This window comes from Pantherophis guttatus, chromosome 4 (assembly GCF_059756535.1).
Source record: "Pantherophis guttatus breed Tessera chromosome 4, ASM5975653v1, whole genome shotgun sequence".
Taxonomy (NCBI): Eukaryota; Metazoa; Chordata; class Lepidosauria; order Squamata; family Colubridae; genus Pantherophis; species Pantherophis guttatus.
This window is the reverse complement of record NC_142066.1, coordinates 30,375,077-30,395,707: the sequence shown is the minus strand read 5'-3', so window position 1 is coordinate 30,395,707 and position 20,631 is coordinate 30,375,077. Positions and strand designations below refer to the sequence as shown.

Genomic DNA, 20,631 nt, shown 5'->3' with positions numbered 1-20,631 from the left:
TGTGCAGTCTTTGTAAGGGAGGATGGTTACATTTATTTGACATTCAATTATCCAATAGGGAAATACTGCTCTAGCTTCTAATATGTGCAGTAAACATGCTGTAGGCAGGATGCTGTTCTGAATAAGGCGCGACTGGAGGAGGAACGGCGTAAGCAATTTGATAGGTAGCATATTTGCCCAATCGGACGCGTAGGCTGGGGGCCGCGTCCTCATTCGACTTCGGAAGGCGGGTTCAAAGTTAATCGACATCGGCAGCGTCGAATAAGAAGCGACCACACCCCTTCCCTTATGTGAGCAGCGGTAGGAATCAACAGCAACACGCATCTCCCCTGTCGAATAACAGACCGAGACATTCTTTCTAAAGGAAGCCTCTGTACACCAATCATCCCCGAGCATGCGGGTGAGAAGTCCGGGAGGCCGCCTTTGCTTCAGGGAGACACAATGGAGACACACAGGGAAGAGGGTGGGGCCGCCTGTGATTGACGGCGGAGCGTGACCAACGGCACCCCGCGTCTACAGGGCCGGGAAATTGACAGGCTTGCGGCAGAACGAATCGCGCTGGGAGGGAGGGGAAATGTGGGCGGGCGCGCGCGCGCGTTGTGAGGCGGGCGAACCAACAGCGGAGAATAAGAAACGGACCGCTCGTGCCGTTCTGCTTGTAAGAGAAAAGAAGAAAGGGAACAGGGAGGAGGAGGAGGAGGGAAAGCGAAAAGGGGGGGGGTGGAGGTTGCGGGGGCAAAGTCCTTTGGGGACGGCCGCGGGTGAGGAGGGAGGGGAGGAGGAGAGCGCGGCTGTCTCGCGCGCGGGTGGTTACACCAAGGCGCGGTGCGCGTGGGAGACCGCGAGGGGAGGGGAAGGGGAGGGGAGGGGGTGGCGGGGAGGAAATCTCCCTTGGGTCGCGTGAGGGTTGCGCGAGGCTGGGGCAGTTTTTTGCCTGTCAAGTCAGTCAGTCAGTCAGTTAGTCAGTCTCTGCCTGTGGGGAAGAGGCCCTCCCCGCCCGCCCGCATTTCCTTTCCCCTTCCCAGTCCAGATCCTGAGGTAACAAAGCCCCCAAATGGGCTTTTTTCCCTCTCAGGATCCGGAGAGCCCAACGCCCCTTTCCCTTCCTCTCCTGTTTCATCCTAAACAGCCTCTGTGAATAAAAAACAACAACCCCACCCCGTTTCCTCATGCTTTCCCTCAAAACCACTCTCTTGTCCTTCAAACGAAGGCTTAGTTTTAGGGTTCAGGTAAGGAACACTCCTCCCCCCACCACCACCAACTTTCCCTTCGTAATTGGCTTTCTGTAAAAAAAAGAAAAGAAAAGAAGAAACAGCAGCTCCTTTAAGCTTAACTCCACCTAACTCTGTCTGCCAAGCTATACTGACCTTCCCTTAATTTTTAGGCAGCATTCTCAATAGGTTTAAAACAGTTTTTAGTCTAGGACATCAGTGGGACATTAGGCTGGGAAAGTCTGATTAAATGTCGCTTTTATTTATTCATCTGTATCCCACTTTTATTTATTTATTTATTTATTTTACAAATAACTCAAGGTGATAGCCAATCAGATTCTTTTTCAAATCTATCACATGGTCTGTGGCATTAACTAGCTTTCTCTCATCTCTTCATCTGGTGTTCTAATCGTTCTGTGTTACAATATCTTCTCTTTATACAGTTGGTCCAGAAATTTCCTATCCACAACTGTTGCATTCGGGGCCTGAATCCAGTGTCATAGCAGATTTGAAGCTCTTGCCCATTGTTATACATACAGGAAGTCCTTTATTTAACGATCACAATTGAGTCCAAAATTTCTGTTGCTAAGTGAGACCGTTGCCCCATTTTACAGCCTGTCTTGCCATGGTTATGAAGTGAATCCCTGCAGTAAAGTCAGTAACAGGGTGGTTAAGTGAATCTGGCTTCCGCATCGACTTTGCTTGTCAGGAGGTCACAGATAACCCTGGGACACTGCACCCATTTGCAAATATGAACTAGTTGCCAAGCATCTGAATTTTGGTCATTTGACCATGGGGATGCTGCAAAGGTCATGTTTGTGAAAATGGTCATAAGTCATTTTTTTCAGTGCCATTGTAACTTTAAACAGTCACTAAATGAATGGTTGTAAGTTGAAGACATCCTTGTACTGTTCCACACACTGCTGCTATAGAGTTGCTACCATATTTCCCCGAAAATAAGACCGGATCTTATTTCCTTTTGGGCCTCAAAATAAATACTAGGGCTTATTTGTTTGGGGGTGGGGTGTCCTTATTTTATTTTTATGTATGAGAAGCCCACTTCTGCTTGCTTGTGGCAGGGGAGGAGGCCATGCCCACAAGGTGGGGGACGGTGGAGCTGCCCCACACGCACCGCACCAGCTTACTTCAGGGCCTCTGCAGCCAGGTTAATTCATATTGCCTCGCGGCAGCTGTTCCAACAATCCCATCCAGCAGGACCCTGCATGGCCACTGTTCCACTTCTGCTTCCTCACAGCCGCAACAGAACAGGAGGCCAAGCGATGCTCCCATGCCGTGGCCACAATATAGGGCTTATATTGGGGGGGTAGGGCTTATATTAGGCGCATGTGTAAAAACAGGGTTTATTTTCAGGATAGGTCTTATTTTTGGGGAAATGGTATTTGAGGTAGGTTTTAAAGCTTTTTTTTTTTTGATATTTTAAAATTATTATTGTGTATCAAAAACAAATGATGTGTGCTGATTCTTCAGTATCTGTCATGTTAATACCTTTCAGTAGTTAGGATATTTAGGACCCCGGAGTTCAACATTCAGCTACAAATAATTCTCTTGTATTGGCACTTTCTTGTTTACCAGCAATTCTTTTTACTAGAGCTCTTTGATACCCTGTTTCCCCCAAAATAAGACATCCCCTAATAATAAGCCCAATTGAGCTTTTGAGCTCATGGCAATAAGGCTAAGCACTTATTTCAGGGTTCAAAAAAAATATAAGAGGGTCTTATTTTTGGGGAAACATGGTATGTATGCAGTTATCACTGTATTTGATGTCCACTCCTTCTGAAAAGGACTCAGGTATATGAAATCCTAATATTTTCTCCTTTATAACAGCCTGGAATATTGCATTTCATCCAATAACTGTATGGTAGTAAATCTTGCTTATTTCATAAACAAAACTAATAATGTGAATATACTATTAAGAAAAATATCTCAGTAATTTTGTTCATACAATATAAACAGCCATAATGTGGTTTCCTTATTTGCTCTTTAGTGTGATGTATGAATGAAACCAAATATAGTTCACCCAATAAACCCTGGTTAGATTGATGGCAGTGTGATACATAAGCTAAGTGAGAGGATTTTAGTTTGAAACAATTTTGAAAAATAGGCTGACAGAATTATATATTGGGAAATATACAAACATGCTGTTGTCTTGACTCTGTGTTCTTTTTCCCAACCGGATGCCTCCTGATGTGCAATGGGGTGGCATATTTGTACTTCCTGATGTGCATTGGGCAATGTGTGGTGGCACAGAGCTGCATTTAACTTTTTGAGGGAATCCTAGAACATGATGAACAAAATGATGCAAATTGTGTGGATCTATTTTTCTTTGTTTTTTAAAGATCTGTTTTTGTTTTTTAAAACTATGTTAAGGTGTTAACTATGTTACTATAGGAAAAAATTTCAATTTTTGTATCTCATATGGTAACAAATATTCCCACAAATGTTCAGCAGTAGCAGTCAGGAATCTCAGGGTTTTACAAATTTTAGTCTAGTGCCAGGTTAGAAAATATTGCATTTTATCTACTCATAAAAAATAAGTTATTTAAATTATATAATGCTCGTATAACCATTCCCAAGAATTTTGCCGTCTTGAAGACTAACTGCTATTTTCTTCTTCTGACATTGCTGGGAATTGGGATAAGAAAAGTAAGAAACTGCAGCCTGTTATAGTTCAGAAAACTAAAGTCAGGAAATTCTCTGGCCCAGATTATGAAACAGGAACTTGCATGTTAATAGACTTGAGCTCCTTACAAATAGATTATGGCAATCTTTAATTAACACCCTGTCTTTTGAAGAACACTTTGAAGAAATACTTAGCACTGTATATAATGAAGAAGTATAATGGTTTCAACAACTCTACCTTGAAATAGTCACAGTGATGTAGAAAGAGGAAAAACTGCTCTATTCAGTTTAGTACAGTGGATTTATAGTATTTTGAACATTGCTGTACAAGTAAAAAAATTGCATATGAGTTAATGAATTTCAAACAATTTCAGTGTAAAATATGGAACTTGTAAGACTATTTTTTTCTGGCATTCAGGCCCCAAATTCTTGACTTTAAGATATAGGAATTTTGTTTTTTATTCTCTTCTGTGCCACAATATTCTTTTACTGTTATATATGGCGTAATTAAATCATGAACTAATCACATACATTGGATCTGCCCAACACCCTAGGTCTGTGATGGCGAACCTATGGCACGCGTGCCACAGGCGGCACATGGAGCCATATCTGTGGGCACGCAAGTGTTGCCCTAGCTCAGCTCCAGCGTGCATGTGCATGTCAGCTAACAGGCTGTTTCCAGCCTCCAGAGGGCCTCTTGGGGGGTGGGGAAGGCCGTTTTTATCCTCCCCAGGCTCCTAGAAAGCCTCTGGAGCCTGGGGAGGGCAAAAAACGGGCCTATCAGGCCCACCATGCCATCACATGCCAAAAGCGGAGAGGTCGTGTGCACATGCGGGGCGGGGGCGTATTGAATTATGGGTGTGGGCATGCACGAGCAAGACCCCCCCCCCAGTGCTCCTTCCGCTTTTGGCACACAATGGCAAAGAGGTCAGCCATCACTGCCCTAGGCTAAAAACATCCTTTGTGGTTCCATGTGTCATGTTAAATCAGAGAACTAATAAATTGTGGTTCAGTTAACAATAGGTATTCATTTCAGGTGAGTATAGCTATTCTCTCACTTCAAATGATTACTTTGGCCTTAGCCGTGTGGTTAAGTAGGAGGCAACAGCTGTCTGGCTTTGGAAGTTAAGTATAGTTGGGGTTGGTTAGTATTTGAATGGAAATCATAGCTATAAGCTAGTATGAGAAGTTGAAAAAGAAAAAGGCAGCAGCAACTCACTTCTAGATTAATCTCAAAAAAAACACATTAACTGATTTGCAGTTGCTGTAATCCAGTAAGACTCACTGGTACTACACAACATGCTGGTACTACACAACAGCTCAGGGGCTGGTAAATTAGAAATAAAGGCTTGACAAGAATGTTGACTTCATATCCCAGTATAGTTTTCACAGTATCATGGTGTTCCTAACTCAGCAATTGATGTTCTCGTGCAAAACCTGAAGGTATTGTTTTCATAATGAGAACAATCCTAGCAGAAATACTAACTATGAAGAGTGAAGGAGTTTGCAGGGTGTCTGGAATATAAATTGCTTTGATTCAGTTAGAAGCCAAATGGGCAGGTCTATTACAAGAAATAGGGGTCTTGCAAAATTATCTGGGATGTGTTTAATTCTGCTAGTTCTGAGATAGGATGCTTGTAACATTAGCTATGCCACTTGTTGATTGGATCCCTGGTTTTCTGGTTGGTGGAGGCTTCTAAGTAGGTGACAGAAGCTGGATTAGAGGAGTAATGAATATATCCTTGAGAAAGGGAGTGGTTCTGCCTGCCTTGAAAGAGGTGATGGTGTACTACTACACACACAGGACACTGACAGGGGTGTCAAACTGCCAATCTGCAGGCTGGATGCGTCACGCACAGGCCACATCCACCCCAGCTCTGCAAATGGGAAAAACATCGCAAAAGGTCACATGATGGCAATGTGACACGGTGAGTTTGACACTCATGCTGTAACACTTTCATTCATACATTTCATTGGAAATGTAAGCTTAGAGTCTATTTATGACTAAAGCAGTGTATAGGCCTGAGTGAGCGGATAACTAGATGAATAAATAAATAGTATTTGGATCAACTATTTGGTATGTGCAAACTGCCATCAGGAGATGAGAGGAATCCTGACATTTTTATATGAATCTAGAGTCAATTTTCCAGCATATATCTTGTTCTAATGAATAAAGCTGGCACTATCCTGGCCTCGGCTCTTGGAGAACAAGTATTCTCAAACCAGTAATTCTAGCCATCTAGGGGAAGAATGAATCTGAAAAACAACAATGCAGTTTCTGTTACGTTTTTTTCATCTCTCAGTGAAAATAGGGGGACATTCGGTCTTATCTCTTGAGATCCTATATGTGCCAAACTACTTTGGAAGTAGGGGTAGCAAGCAGCAAATGAGCCTGCTTGGCAAACCAACTAGTATTTGAGGATTCCTGTTGAAGAATGCCTAATGTGCTTGATTTTTGGAGTGGGATTGGGGTATCAAGGCATTAAATATTCACTGTTAAGGCAGTGAACTATGTAGAAATATCATTTGTAAGGGTTGATAAAGTGGGTCTTTTGAGTAGGTGGTATAAAAAGTTTTGGAAGCTTTAAAGTACCATAGTGGAGAGAATTTTTTAACAGATTGGGACCAAATTAGAAATTTAAAGTCTGGGCATTTTGACATCCTGGAGTAAAAACAATTATGCATTTATTTCTCTGCTCCTTCTCATAGAAACATATATGATGCAGGAGAGAAATCCTGAAATTTCTGGAGTGTTTTATTTTCAGACATATATTTTATTTTAACGTACAATTTATAACGATTCATTCATTAATTGTATTATACAGTTTATAGTACAATATAAACTACTAATGATAATAGAGTATTACCGGTAAGTCTTGATCCTGTTAATGTTTTGTAAGTCTACATTACAACTATTTTGAGAGAGAAGTGAAAAAATGCATCAACAAAGGGGAGTGTAGGCATCAGCAAGTTTGGAATACTTCTAGTTCCAGTATCTCCAGAACTAGAAAGGGGCAATAATTCAAGAAATATATGTTGAATGTTTTTGTATTTTAAAATGTAATCTCTCTGGTCAAATTCATCTTTTGGTGATGCACGTGGTTTGCCATTTCCTTACAATGTTGCTTTGACATCCCAATCTACTTTATATCTCAGGGATTGCTGGTATTCTATCCAGGACTAACCAAGTCCAACCCTGCTTGCCTTGTGAGCCTCACAAAGGTTAGTCAGATGCTGCCACCTACTGGGTATCTCCCAAATATTCCCCCTAGATGGATTTTAACTCCTGTTTGGAGGGCACCGATTTGAGGAAGATAAAAGAGGAATTAGGTTTTAGAGTCTAGATTAAAATATTTGTATTTCATGTTTTGAGTTATGTGGTGTGTTTTAAAAACAGTTTTTTAAGAAATATTTCATAGAGATTTTTGCAGTGTTTGTTCCCTCTCCTCCTGACCATGGAGAATTTTGTTTTGTTGATCAGACCAAATGAAAGTTATATGAGCTTCAGGCTTAATGAAGCGGCGCTAGAAGATTTGTCACAATATTAAAAAGTTACATCAAATATAAAGCATAATGAAATAATTTTTGTTCACCAATTCAGTTTGTTAGTGATTAACCTGCAGGTATAAAAACTGTGTTTCTTGGCTTATACTTTAATTATAAAAATTGTAGTACACAATGGAAACATCAACATAGTACAAACATTATGAACAAATGTGGCAAAATGCTATTTTTACCAGTAATTTTTAAATTAGTTTTCGTTTATTAGAACCATTCTAATGAAGGTTGACTTTCTTTAAAAAAGGAAATCTTAGTGTACATGCAAATAGCAAGATAAAATTATGGTAGGGGTTGTAGGGAATACTTCTCCTTATTTTAATATTTGCTAGTCCTGCTTTTATTGGAGTTTTGATTCAGATTCCCAACTTTCCTGTATTTGGCTTTAATTGTCTTTCTCGCTTCTCTCTTGTGGCTAGCAGAGTTGAGAACAGCATGGTTCTAGAAAGAAGATGGGGTCTACTAGGTTAACTGCAAAAGAACTATGTGAGAATGACGACCTTGCCACAACACTAATTCTTGACTCCTACCTTGGCTTTAAGACTCATAAAATGAATGTAAGGTAAGATATAGGAATGGACATGGAATAAGTCTGAAAATTAAGATTATAAATAGATAAGGTTTTTATATATTTGTATATTAAGTGGTGAGGATTGAGAGTACAGGTAGTCTTCGACTTACAATTGGGACCAGATTTTTTATTGTTGTTGGGCTCTGAATCTGGCAAAGACCACCTGTGCTACAGCAGATTTGCAAGCACTGGTGCGCAGCTGAGATGGGAAAGATAAGCAGGTAGGGGGAGTTGCAGCACGTCTGTGATTGTTAGTGCAAGTAAGCTACCAGGCACCTGAATTTTGAACACATGATTGCAGGGGTGCTGCAATAATTATAACTTGTCCATTTAGCACCATTGTAATTTTGAATGGTTACTGAACTAATGGTCATAAGACTACCTGAAATGAGGGGGGGGAAATGTTACAAAAGAAATTCTTCCTCTTTCATTTTTATAGCCCACTCCCAGCCATCAGGAGGAAGCACCATTTACGGGAGGCAGTAGAAGCTTTCCGGAAGCGCAAGGACCTAGAAGCAGCATATCAAGCCTTGATGCAGGGTGGCTGGACCTGCCAGTATTTTGCAAATCGGAGCCATCAGCAGGAAGCTGCCCTCAAGACTCATGTACAATCCTGGTTTTTGCCTGTTTAATGGCTGGAAAGCATGTTGAAGTCTGAAAAAGTTATATACACTTTTTCATCCCAATCCCATTCCTTTTGGATTTATTACATTATGTCTCTTATCATCCTAGTCAGTAGGGCAGTTAGGTGGTGGGAGTTTAATTTAACACCACTCCAAACAATCAGGTTTGGAAAGGTTGTTCCATAACAAATTATTTATTGTTAAAAGTGAATCACGGGGCATGTACTTGTAACATAAGCTGGCAGTGAAGGTCCACAGAGGCTGGCTGTGGATGAAAGGACCAAGAAGTATCATTTTCTTCTTTTTTATCTTTTTTTTGGTTTGAAGTTTTTAAGCATCTTCAACTGATGGGAATGTGAGCTTGATAGAAAGAAAATCGTTTACGAACTATAGTGAGATACGTTTTATATAGGAAGAGAGTAAACATGTTCATAGAAAAGACAGGAGCATTGTTTCTAACTTAGTACTATCTCTCTATTAGTTCTTCCAATTAACTCCCTTGCAATAATTTTATTTTATTTATTTATAATTATGCCTTTATTATTTTTTGTAAACAACTCAGGCAGCAGACAATGCAGCAAACATATCTAATACACTTCTTCCTCTCTTCCCCCTTCCCCATACCCATCTCAGATTTTTCGGTACCTTCGCATCTTCCTTCCTGAGAGTGGTTTTGCCATCAGACGCTGTAGTCGATATTCCTTAGAAATAAATGGAGCCCGGGTGGTGTCTACAAAATCATGGTAAGTTCATACTGCTATTGCTTTCCCATGTGGAAAAATTATTAACTTGCATGCTGGATTATACTAAGAAAGAGAAATAAATAGAAATAGAACTATGACGCATAAAACCCCAAAAATGTATAAACCAACATTGAGAGGAAAATAAAGGGAGGGGCAAGGAATGCTTTTCTGATGAGTGTATTTCATAACAGGGCATGTCCATTAGAAAAGCTTTCTTTCCAACTAGAATGCAAAGAAGTGGATAATAAAGTACCCATGCATTTGCTCTTGCACGTTTTACTTAAGATTACAGCAGCATAATCCTCTGGATAGGTAAGGTTATTTTTTTTCCCTCTCCCATAAGGAGAAAGAATGATAAACTGGAGCTTTTAGAAGGCTACATTGCAGAACTGACAGAACCCGATGAGAGCCTCCTCCGAGCAGGTGAAAATGACTTCAGCATCATGTACTCCACCCGGAAACAGTGTGCCCAGCTTTGGCTAGGGCCTGCAGCCTTCATTAATCATGGTAGGTGGAAGCCTTCAGGTGCAAGCTAGAGAGGTAGTTGCATCAAACTGTTTAAATTGCTATGAAAATGATAATGGTAAGTCTCATATAACTGGTCTTATAACTTAGACCAACTGATGAGGAGAAATAAGATAGCTTTCTATCCTGGATCAGAGAGTAGTAATAAATAATATTCTAGTCAAGTATTTGGGAAATTGAATTTTCTATAGATATCAATAGGGATACATCAGAACCAAACAGTGGAGAAGTAGGGAACATGCAGTTGTTATTAATGGGGCAGTACAGCAATCAGGATTCAGTTGAGAGTATATTATTCAGAGCTCACGTGGGAGTGCTCATTAGACCTGTTGACATTTCCTTAAACCCAGTGTGGCTTTTCTTGGGCTATTGTGAAACAAGGGAAAGACACAACTTCTTTACAGAATTGCTACTGGAGCTGGGTGAGTGTCTCCGGATCTCCAAATCACTTCCCCCTTTCAAATCTGAAGTGCTGCATGGTCTTAATTACAGTATTAAGAATTAATCTAATTTCAGCTAGCTTTGTAAGTGCTTCTGACACGGATACAGACAGACAGGACTCTATACTTAAGTTATTGGGTTGCCAAAATTTGCATTATTTTTCATTGACAGAATGTTTTGAAATCTGTATGAATCTTGATGTCTAGATACTGTTTTGATTTTCTCTTACAAAAAATGAATATATTTTCCTAGATAATATGATTGACGAGGTAATAATACTCAGGCATCTTTTATATTCATTATAACAGTCATTGTCTTTGGATAACATATAGCTGAATTGTTCCTATTAATGGTTTCTTTTGAGATATTTTTATATTTTAGTAAAAGGGCAAGAAAAAAGGCATTGTAGTTATAGCGAGTTGTTTCTTTGGTAGAATTACTGAAATTTAAAGGCACTGAGACTTAAAAGAAGGTCAATTGGTTCTAAAGAAATGCAAAAGTCCCTACTTATCTGCCCAGTTAATGACCGGACAGAAGCAGTTTCTTTGTAGGCAGTGGCCTAATCATGTCACTCTGTATGTGCACCTGTGGAAGTTATCTCATTTGTTATTTTCTAAATTAAGCATTTGCCAAGAATTGTGATTATTTTAGCAACTGGGGGGATATTTAGGTGCCAGCTATCAATATAGGTGGCTTGTAAATTAAAAATTAGTTTGCACTGTCTAAGGAACTTCTTATCCTAAATGCATTTGAACATCTAGTTTATGTTGAATAGAGGACTGTTTAATTATTTTGAATATGGAACCAAATTCTATAAACATTTCATCTTAAACTTGTGCCATTCATATAAAGACTAATTATAAAAAGGCATTAAGAATAAGATGTTCTAAATTTATGTATTTATTATTTATTCATTTTTCATATTTCTAGATAGCCAAAATGGGAGATGTTTATTTACCAGCTATTTGTGAGGCAATAGTCTTTTAAGAAAGCTTTCTTAGTTGTTAATTGCTTAAAATGCTGTATTAGTAAGGCTTTCAAATGACCAAGGGATTAACTGATAGATTTAGGGTTCAGAATTTAACTGCAAAAGGCAATAATAAATTGAACTTTCTTGGAAGCTTCTTATTCAGCCACAGAACTCATAGAAAAACTTAACTTCCTTTCTGTATTTTAACATTTTCATTAAGGTTGTAAGACATAAGGCACAATTGTTTTGCACATTATTGAGTGAGAGAGGTTTGTTATAATGTATTTATACAAATGACAAGTATGCTGCTTTGAGCTCATAACGTGGAAAACAGCAAGGATTTAAGCCAAATACAGTACTTTTCTTTGATTGGATTTCTATAATTTATATGTCACCTACTCAATTGATTCAGATTGTAAATGCTTCCAGATAAACCAAATGTACTGTTGAAAAGATGAGCAAATTTTCTCTGCTGCAACTTCTGCTAAGAAGGAATACTTGTAATCCATGTTTAGCTCTTTTTAAAAATGTTCCTTTTTCTTCTTATTGTTCCCCTGCAAAATGTAATTCCTACCCACAGACTGCAGACCAAACTGTAAGGTAAGCTGTGTTGATGTATTGTTGGGGCAAGGCAGTGGTGAAATCTAAAATTGGTTACTACCAGTTCTGTGGGCGTGGCTTGGGGGGGGGGTAATGTGACGGTGGGCCTGGCCATTTTTTTTTTACTTTTAAAACCATTTTTTACATGTAAAATCATGTAAAAAAATGCTTTCAAAAGGCTCTGACGATCCCAGCTGAGTTGCCTGATTGTCAGAGGGTTTTTAAAAAACCCTCTGATGATCAGGCAACTCAGCTGGGATCGTCAGAGCATTTAAAAGAAAAAAAGCCTCTGATGATCGTGCGGCTCAGCTGGGCATGGGGGCAGGGATTTTTGCTACTGGTTCTCCGAACTGCCTGCCGCCATCGCTACCTACTCGCCCGAGCCAGTCCGAACCGGGAGCATTTTCACCCCTGGGGCAAGGGATGCTGTTCATTAGAATACAAGACTCTGAGCTTGGGATGAGGCCTAAATGTATTATTGACTGCAGTGAGGTTGCAGTGAGGGGAGAGGTTGAAATAGACCAGTAGCACAATATATTGTAGTAGTGCCTGGAAAACACTTAGAAGGAGTTGTGATCGTCTGAGGCAGAAAAGTATCTCCTTGTAATCCTAGAAGCTCTACCTCATTGGTCTTCTAATTCTTTACTGGAGGCACAAGACTTTTTTCTATCTTGAAAGCTGGAAATATGCTATAGTTTTCCATTGTTTAGGATCGGAAGGAACCAAATTCCCTTTGATATCCTGTTTTGCAAAATTGTGCTAAAAGGAGTAAGAAGTCTAAACAAATAGTTTTGAGAAAGAGCTGATTTGAATTGTTAACTTTCTGAAGGGGAAGAGGAGACTGCTGCATTCTCCTCTCCTACGAGCTTCTTGAATCTGCTTCTTTCTTTTCCGATTATCCTTTTTTTCCTGCTTTTTCTATCCCCAACCCATTGTTTGTGCTATAGTTTGTCCCAATGGATGGGAACACTGCTTGTGTCAAGGTGCTGCGGGACATTGAGCCAGATGATGAGATCACATGCTTCTATGGTGACGGCTTCTTTGGGGAGAACAATGAATTATGCGAATGCCACACTTGTGAAAGGTGAAAATGGAAGAGAGCAGAATCTCAAATATTGGGAGCTGGTTGGGAGTTGGATTTCTGAGTTTCTGAGAAACAGTTGCAAGAAGGGAAACCAAATGATAATCTGCATTAATTCTTGCCCCCATCTTCCAGTGTTTTCAGCAATCATTCCTGGCAAGAAGTGCAGATTGTTTAATGCCTAGGTATTAACAAGCCTTAGTTCTCAAGGGATAGTTGCTAGCGAGCATAGGATTTTGAAAGGGGAGGGGCAGTATTTTTCTTCTATTATCACAAGAGCCCTGGAAAGATCGATGGTAGCATCTAAAAGTTAGGAAGAGGAAGTTATATCTGTTCTGACACAGAGTTTATCAGTGGGAAATCTCTTCATCTTTAGTGTTATGTTATATGTTATGTTATGTTATGTTATATCATGTTTTAATTTTGCATGCATTTAGCAAGTGCCTTGGAGTTTGTTTTCTCGAAGGATAAAAAAGGATGTACAAATATTCTGAGTAAGCAGTGATCTTTTTGATTAATGCTGGGCTGCTCCTGATACTGTCTTTCATTCTCAATTTTTCCTTAGGAAGGGGGAAGGAGCTTTTCGCCTCCTGAATCGGACTCCATTGCTAGCTACCTCAGTCAGTGAGAAGTACCTACTGAGAGAGACAGACGGCCGTCTGCAGAGATGGAAAAATCAGTCTTGCAAACTTGCTCAACGTAATGTGAAAGTGGGACACAAAGCCCGGCGCAGGAAATCACAATTACATGGTGAGATACGCAAAAATATTTAACTGGAATGGATTTTGTGCATCATAGTGATGTGAAGGGCAGTATGGTTTGCTTATCACCTGTAATGTAATCATAAAGTCCATTATAATGAAGACTGTTACATCCTTGTCAGCCTCAGGGTTTGTTCCACAGCAGTAGTTATCCCAACTCTTTGTGGTAGCAAAAATAAAGTAGTAATTTGTTTTTTATTAAAGTGGGTACTCAAGAACTATTCTAGCTACAGTATTAGATTAATGCCTGGCAGAATTAATTGAGTAGCCTAGCATGCTTCCTGCATTGGGAAATGTAAGCAATGTTCAGATATTTGGCTCCAAAGTGGGAAAGATAAACTATCCTGTTGCTGCCTCCTTAATGTTTTCTGGGATCTTGCACTTACTGTATGATTTCAGGAAAATGTGCAGCTTCTCTGTGAGACTGCTGACAAGTACAGTGAACTTACTATGCCAGATCTGTTTTAAAGTGTCAAATATTTATATGTTCGAAGAAAGAATTTATAGGATTGTGGATGTTAGTGTCAGGGGTGGATAGTGAAGCAGTCATACACTTACTCCATCTTCTTAAAGCCCTTGAATAATCCAGGGAGAAATGGAAGTTGCCTGTTGTGTAGTGAAGATACGGCAGCAGTAGTTAATAAGAAGAAACTGGGAAGTGGAGTGACGTTCTTATAATTGATACCACTTTTCCTTTTCTAGGTGCTGTACACAGATATACCACTCGCTGGTATTTTAAGATGCTCAAGCCTTTATATATCCCAGTGCACAACTGCTTGGCCTGCAGAACACGTGGATGCAAGCTCCGTAAGCAGCCTCTGGTGTGTCTGCTTCGTTGTCCTTCTCCTGTGTTATCTGTATTGCACCTCAGGCAGTCTTTGGGAAACAAGAATTGCTACTCCAAGGCCCAGCAAAGCTGCTCTCTTATAAAGATGCACAATTGCCCTGAAAGCCCTGGCTTGGCCAACCAGGGCAGCCTCGTAGTGAATCTTGGGAAGAGAATTCCCTTGGACTGGGCAAGGTTTCATAGGGAAGTAGCATGTGACATTAAGGAGGAAAACACCAATCAGGAGTTTAGCCAGGGGACTGAGGAATATGATTCAAGGGATATGGAGAGTCATGCTGATGTTAAAGAAACCTATGAATCAGGATCTGGGGTTCTCCATTCAGGAGAGCAAATCCCCCTTGATTCTTCAGGTTCTCTTTCATCTAGTCAGTTCTTGTGCAGAACAAGGAGCACGGCCCAGCACCAAGCTCAAGATTTGCCCCAATCTCAATTGTTATTACCAATGGTAGACCCCAAGCTTTCCCAGTATGCTCACGTCCGCCTGGAAGGCCCACCTTTTGGAGGCAGGCAGTGCTGGCAGCAGCCCCCTTCAGACAAGACGGAGAAGGAACAAGCGGAGGAGCAGCATCTTCCTAAGCGGATGGTTTCCTTTCCTCCTTTTGTTCCACCCAAACGGCTTCGACTGGTAGTGAGCCATGGTTCCATCAACCTCGAGGTAGCTGCAAGCTCCTGTGAGGAGATGTCCTCTGATCTGGCTGATCTTCTGTGATTGAAAACAAGACTTTAGCTTCTTATTGAATTTACCCATGATAACCATCTACCAGAATTTGCCTGAAATTATCCATCTTTTTGTTGTGCCCTTCTCCCCATCACCTTGTATGGGTTGATAACATCTCTTCTGAAGTAATGTCCCCAGGTGGGCACAAAGCTGCCTGTGCTAAAAACGCAGCCTTGTGTTCGACTCCTACTTTTTTCCATTGAAATTGATATTTCAGTTATCGTTCCAGAGTACTTCCTTTATCACTTCCTCACTATTCTTTTAAAAAATATTGTTCTCCTCTACTTTGCCAAACTTCACTGTATAGTCTTTAAACCTAAGCCATATAGTAGACTGCATGGATGCTTTGGATTGCCTCCTGGTCTTTTCTTTGAACTCTACTTTCTCTCCCACAGAGTCCTTTCATCTCTCTACTCTCAATATCTCCATGCTCTGGTTTATAGCTCTGTAGTCATAGACTTCTTGACAGATGGACATGGTATTTTGGCATTTATTGTCCCTACAAAGTAAGGCAGAATTGGTGAAGTGACTTGTGGAGAAAAGAAAACCAGCATCTAATCAGGGAAGTCTCTTTAAAACTTATTGTGAGAAAACCAGCAACCAGAAGTGCACATTGGCATGCAGCCTAAACTGTTCAGTCCATTTAGCCTGAAGGCTGCTCTTGGCTAAACAGGCTTATATAGGGAATTAAATGTTCTTGCTCCTTTTCTTTTGCCGTCTCACTGTTTGGGTGCCTATTGTTACAAAACAGCTAATTTTCTAGTTTTGGAAGCTACTTTTATATTAGTTAATCTGCGTGACTTGTTTCTTCTCCCAGTTAGAGTTTTAAACAGGTGTCTGCTGGGGCTTTTTAGAATCTTAATGAACTTTAGATATTCAGGTGTTTTATATTTGATAAAGTTGAGCTGCTTGGCTCAGGGGCATTGCGATAAAGGGGCTTCCTTCTGTGAGAGGCTGATGAGCAAAATAAAAGTTCTACTCAGTTTAATGTGGCCTAACTCAGTTCAAAGTCACATATGGTAAGTGGATTTGCTGTATATTTTTCCCATTCATCTTGCCATGAGAGGATTTTGAACAGATAGGGCACATTCTGGGAGAAATCTGAGTGCAAGGTATATGGGGAGAGGTGGTGGCAATTGAATTGGGTGAAACATTGAGGTCAAGCTTTTTCTTTAAATGCTTGCTTTGTTTTGAAATTTTGTGAAATCCTTTGTGGTGTTGACTTTGGATATATATCCAAGAGTCTTAGGACAGCCTGATGTTCCTTTTCCAACTCCTCCTTTTTTGTTTGTTTAGTATTGTAGTTTGGTGCAGTTAGTGTTAGAGAAGCTTGTCTAGATGACTTGAAGGTCATGTTAAGATGGGGGTTAAGCTGTGCACATTTGAGAATAAATTTCAATAAACTTAGACTTTCTGTTAAATACCTATGGGTAGAATCCAGCATAGGTTCTTCGATCTCTGAAGTTGGAAAATCTGAATTATAGAGCTTTTAGAGTAGCAACTAGTTTGTCTGGCATGCATTTTTGGTCTGAGATACATAATGTATTGCAATTCTGTGTTTTTCATTGCTCTGGAAAACAGAGCAATTCCTGGGAAACCACAGTAATTTTGAAAGTAGTTTTTAGGTACAAGCTTTGAAAAGCTAGAATGAGCTGATACTGTTCAACCTGTCCTGAGAAGGAAATCTTAAGAAGAAGAACCACAGACAATGCATATCCGTGTAAAAATATCAGAGAAACAATACAGGCACAGAGAGAGTAGAAACAACAGTTTTCCACAAATTGATTGGGAAGACATAACAATAGCATATTTTTGGTAACAATTTGAATATTTTCCTATAGGTGATTCATATGATTGTCCAGAATTACCACTGTCTGTGGACATTCTTCCTTTTACTCTCCCAGACCTGTATGAAAAAAGATAGTTTTAAAAATGTTAGTGAACTTGATAAATGTGGTCCTTAACTTATGACCATAATTGGGACTAGAATTTTGATTGCTAAACCATGCAATCATAAAGTGAGACAAAATGGGACCACATTACTCAGTGACCACAATTCTGGCAGTTCCTGTCACTGCAGTTAAGCAAATTTTACTGGTCATTAGCCAAGGACCCACTCCAAGCATTCTGAGATTGGTCCCTTCCAGACCTGAGGCTGCCTATCTGCCCTCCCCCCACCTCCAATCTCTGCACTTTTGGCTGTCATGCACTCTGCCTTGGAAAGCTGCAGCTGTTCCGATTTTAGTTGCCCTGGTCATCCGGCACTCTGAGACACCCCCCCCCGCCCCCACTCCCCATTGCCCCAGTTGAGCTTTGCTGCCATCTTCTTGCTTCCTTTGCTAACAATGTTTACCCACCGTGGCTATTGGGCAGAATTGGGACTCTCTTCAAGGTAGGGGGGAAAAGCACAAAGTCCGTTCCAGAGCTGAAACATTCCTTTGCGCTGTGCTCCTGGGGACAAATAGGGCTGGCTTTGTGGTATAAAAAAGTGGGGGGACCACAAAGCAGCTGCTGAAAGGAGCTGCTTTGTGGGGTTTTTTTCCTTTTACATAGCATAAAGCCAGCCCCATACATCCCAGAGCATGGTGCAAAGGGGCATTTTGTTGTGCTGTGGCCCCTTTAAGCTGCTTTGTCCTTTTTTTGCAGTGCAAAGCTGGCCTCAGCCCAACGCAGTACAACCACCAGGCCTGACATACCTTGTCAGCAGTAGAGCAAAAAAAAAAGTGAAGGTTAGCTGGGGCACATAGCACAGGGCAGCAGAGGGCCAAATGGGAATAGATTATGAGGGGCGCGGGGGATAGGCAATGGAAGGAGTTGAAGTGCCCCTGCGGTGGTAAGTGTGGGCAGGCTGCTAAGCACCTGAAGTTTGATTATGTGACAGGGCACTGCCATGGCTGTAAGTTTGGGCATGGGTCATAAGTCCCTATGTTCAGCTTCATTGTAACTGAATGCTTGCTGAACAAATGGTTGTAAGTCAAGGACTACTTGTATCACATTGCTCACTAAAATAATTGAGACATAGCTGAAATTGTACATCTTTTTCCTGTTCTGTAAGCTTGCTTTATATTTGTGAAAATTTGAACATAAGGCACATTTTTCTTTCCCCAAAGTTATGTACGTTAGTAATCATTTTATATTTCATAATAATTATTCCATTGATTATTCTTGTTAATTGCACATTGTTGTTGGTTGCATCACAGAATGTGTGATTCACTATGTATGATGCTATTTTAATGCCTATATGTGAGTGTCTATGAGAATAGTTTTGACCTAAAGGTGAGATGATGTCTCATTAGTTTTTGAATTTTCTTCTACAAGATGTGCATTTTCATCTGTGTATCAATGTTCGTGCACAGCGTAGATATATGTACTAAAAAGAAATAGAAGTTTTAGTGGTTGTTCTGACTTTGTGGCCTCTCTTAATGTGGGTGCCCAGACTTGCTTTCTTGCTTGCTACTTTCCACTTATGGATGTTCCATGTTAGTTAATAGTTGGAGACTAGTGGCCCAGCCTTTAGATAGTGACTGTAATTGGGGGGTGGGGGGGGGAGGGGAGGGGAGAGAGGAACAAAGAGGGCAAAAGATGGTCAAGGGTTTTGTGTGGGGAAAGGTCAGGGGTGGGAAGGGTGGATATTGCTAGTCAGGATACTGTACATTCTCTGGAAAGACAGACTGGGGCTCAGTTTTCACCTTTCTGTGCCTCTCTTTCCCCCATCTTTCCTGGTGGGTTTATGGTTTGTGCTACCTCATTTGGGAAAGGAAGCATCAAGGCACTCTTCCATCTCTGACTTCAGTCTTCTTTCAGTCCAGTGTCCGTTAAGTCCTGTCATTTCTTTTCCCACTTTCATGCTTTCAGATTTTAAAAAAACATACGTGTTCTCATGAGGTGGAGTGGTAGCAGATCCAGGTTTTGTTGTGTTTTTTTTTTTGTTCTAGCATCCTGTGTGGGTAAGTTTTTAAATCAGCCTCTCCAGGTTCAGCCTCTGCTTGTTTCCCTGATAATACCATGGTTTATTACATTGCTTCCATCTTTTATACGATTTTTCAAATATGCTTTTGGCCTGGAGCCACTCTATCCCCATTTCAAAAGAAAGATTGAATTCCACTTCTCCATAAAAGTTATGCTCAGGAGGGTATGTTAAGATACCTTGATTTTCACACAGCTGGGAAAAATAAGCAACCTGGACACTGGGGAAGGTCTCTGATTGGCTGGGTTCCTCAGGGAGTGGTTTGGTAGAACCCTGTATATCGTTTTTCTGCCCCAGGTTTTAACCACAGTACATCAGTCCGACTACCTGCCTTTAGTGGTGGGGTCATTGCAAACTTGCTTCATTAGGAAACAAATTGCTCCTAATACGCACTAATACGCACTAACTAGGGTTGTGGGGAATTTGTTCCATTGTACTACCCCATCACTCAGCATGTTTGAAATACTTTATTTAAATGGAGGATTCTTCCAGAACTTCAGAAGACAGAGTCCAAAAGGGGGTAACATGGAGCACATTTTCAGGGGCATGTGTACTCTGCCAAAAAAAAAAGAAAAAGAAAGAAAAAGTAACATAAACTGAGCTCTGAATTTGCATGAATTATGATAATGAATTCTTAGGCCTTTTTTTGTAACATGGCAATATGTTACAGGAAATTTGGCCACAGGAAAAATTGATTAGTATGTCCCATCTAGCCTAGCTGGTCTTACCTTTACTGTCATCCCAGTGTCAAGGGGCCAGGACTCGTTAGATGGAAGAATTTCAACAGGACCTGGACTCAAGGTCAAATCTTGCATTGGTACAGTATGATTGAGTGCATACAGCCCTGGGTGTGTATTAGTTTGGTCTGAGCAGGCCTGAGAGAGGGTGGGGAGGGTAAGAGGGTTGTCTGTATTTTTAATGGTGCTATATTTGGAAGGGTTGATGGAGTTTACTCTCAGCTCCAAGTGTAGAAATTTGAGGCCTCAGGGTATTTCCTGCCCCATGATCAGGCCGGTATCCTGAAGTGGGGTAAAGGCAGAAACTTCTGTTTGTATTTTTAATGGTGTGTGTTAGGGGGGAGGGGGTGCATAATACTTTTTAAAATACTTGATTGAAATAAACTCTTCTAAAACTGTTCCTGTTTCTTGATGTTGTGATATATTTACTGAGTGCATGACAAGGCTTAATCCAAATCTGCTTCTTGTAAGATTTATTTGCAGAATTACTTCAGATATAACAAATGCTAGTTTAAAAATGAACGTTTAAAAACTATTTCATTATACAGACGGATAAAAGAATGCTAAGGACATTAGACTCAATATATATTCTTCTCTCTTAAGGTAAGTCGAACATTTTAGACAGACTGAATGTAAAC

At 40.5% G+C, this 20,631-nt stretch overlaps 1 protein-coding gene across 4 annotated transcripts; it reads left to right on the top strand.

Annotated features, from left to right (window-relative positions):
• The first annotated feature begins 240 nt into the window (after positions 1-240).
• Positions 241-20,391, top strand: KMT5C (lysine methyltransferase 5C). 4 transcript variants are annotated; one of them, XM_034423216.3, is made up of 10 exons: positions 241-400; positions 7,008-7,073; positions 7,832-7,971; positions 8,420-8,585; positions 9,237-9,346; positions 9,690-9,853; positions 11,863-11,882; positions 12,830-12,966; positions 13,529-13,713; positions 14,427-20,391. In XM_034423216.3, the coding sequence occupies exons 3-10, from the start codon at positions 7,862-7,864 to the stop codon at positions 15,278-15,280; spliced, it is 1,746 nt and encodes a 581-aa protein (XP_034279107.1). In that variant the 5' UTR covers positions 241-400; positions 7,008-7,073; positions 7,832-7,861; the 3' UTR covers positions 15,281-20,391. The 4 variants fall into 4 exon arrangements, with proteins under 4 accessions (XP_034279107.1, XP_034279106.1, XP_034279108.1 ...); XM_034423215.2 differs by lacking the exon at positions 241-400 and adding an exon at positions 561-658; XM_034423217.3 differs by lacking the exons at positions 241-400; positions 7,008-7,073 and adding an exon at positions 565-658.
• Positions 20,392-20,631: the final 240 nt, after the last annotated feature.

Coding starts and splice junctions, on each gene's coding strand:
- KMT5C (XM_034423216.3), top strand. CDS start 7,862: ATGGGGTCTACTAGGTTAACTGCAAAAGAACTATGTGAGAATGACGAC. Junction 7,972..8,419: donor ACTCATAAAATGAATGTAAG/GTAAGATATAGG, acceptor TCATTTTTATAG/CCCACTCCCAGCCATCAGGA. Junction 9,854..11,862: donor TGCAGCCTTCATTAATCATG/GTAGGTGGAAGC, acceptor TCCTACCCACAG/ACTGCAGACCAAACTGTAAG.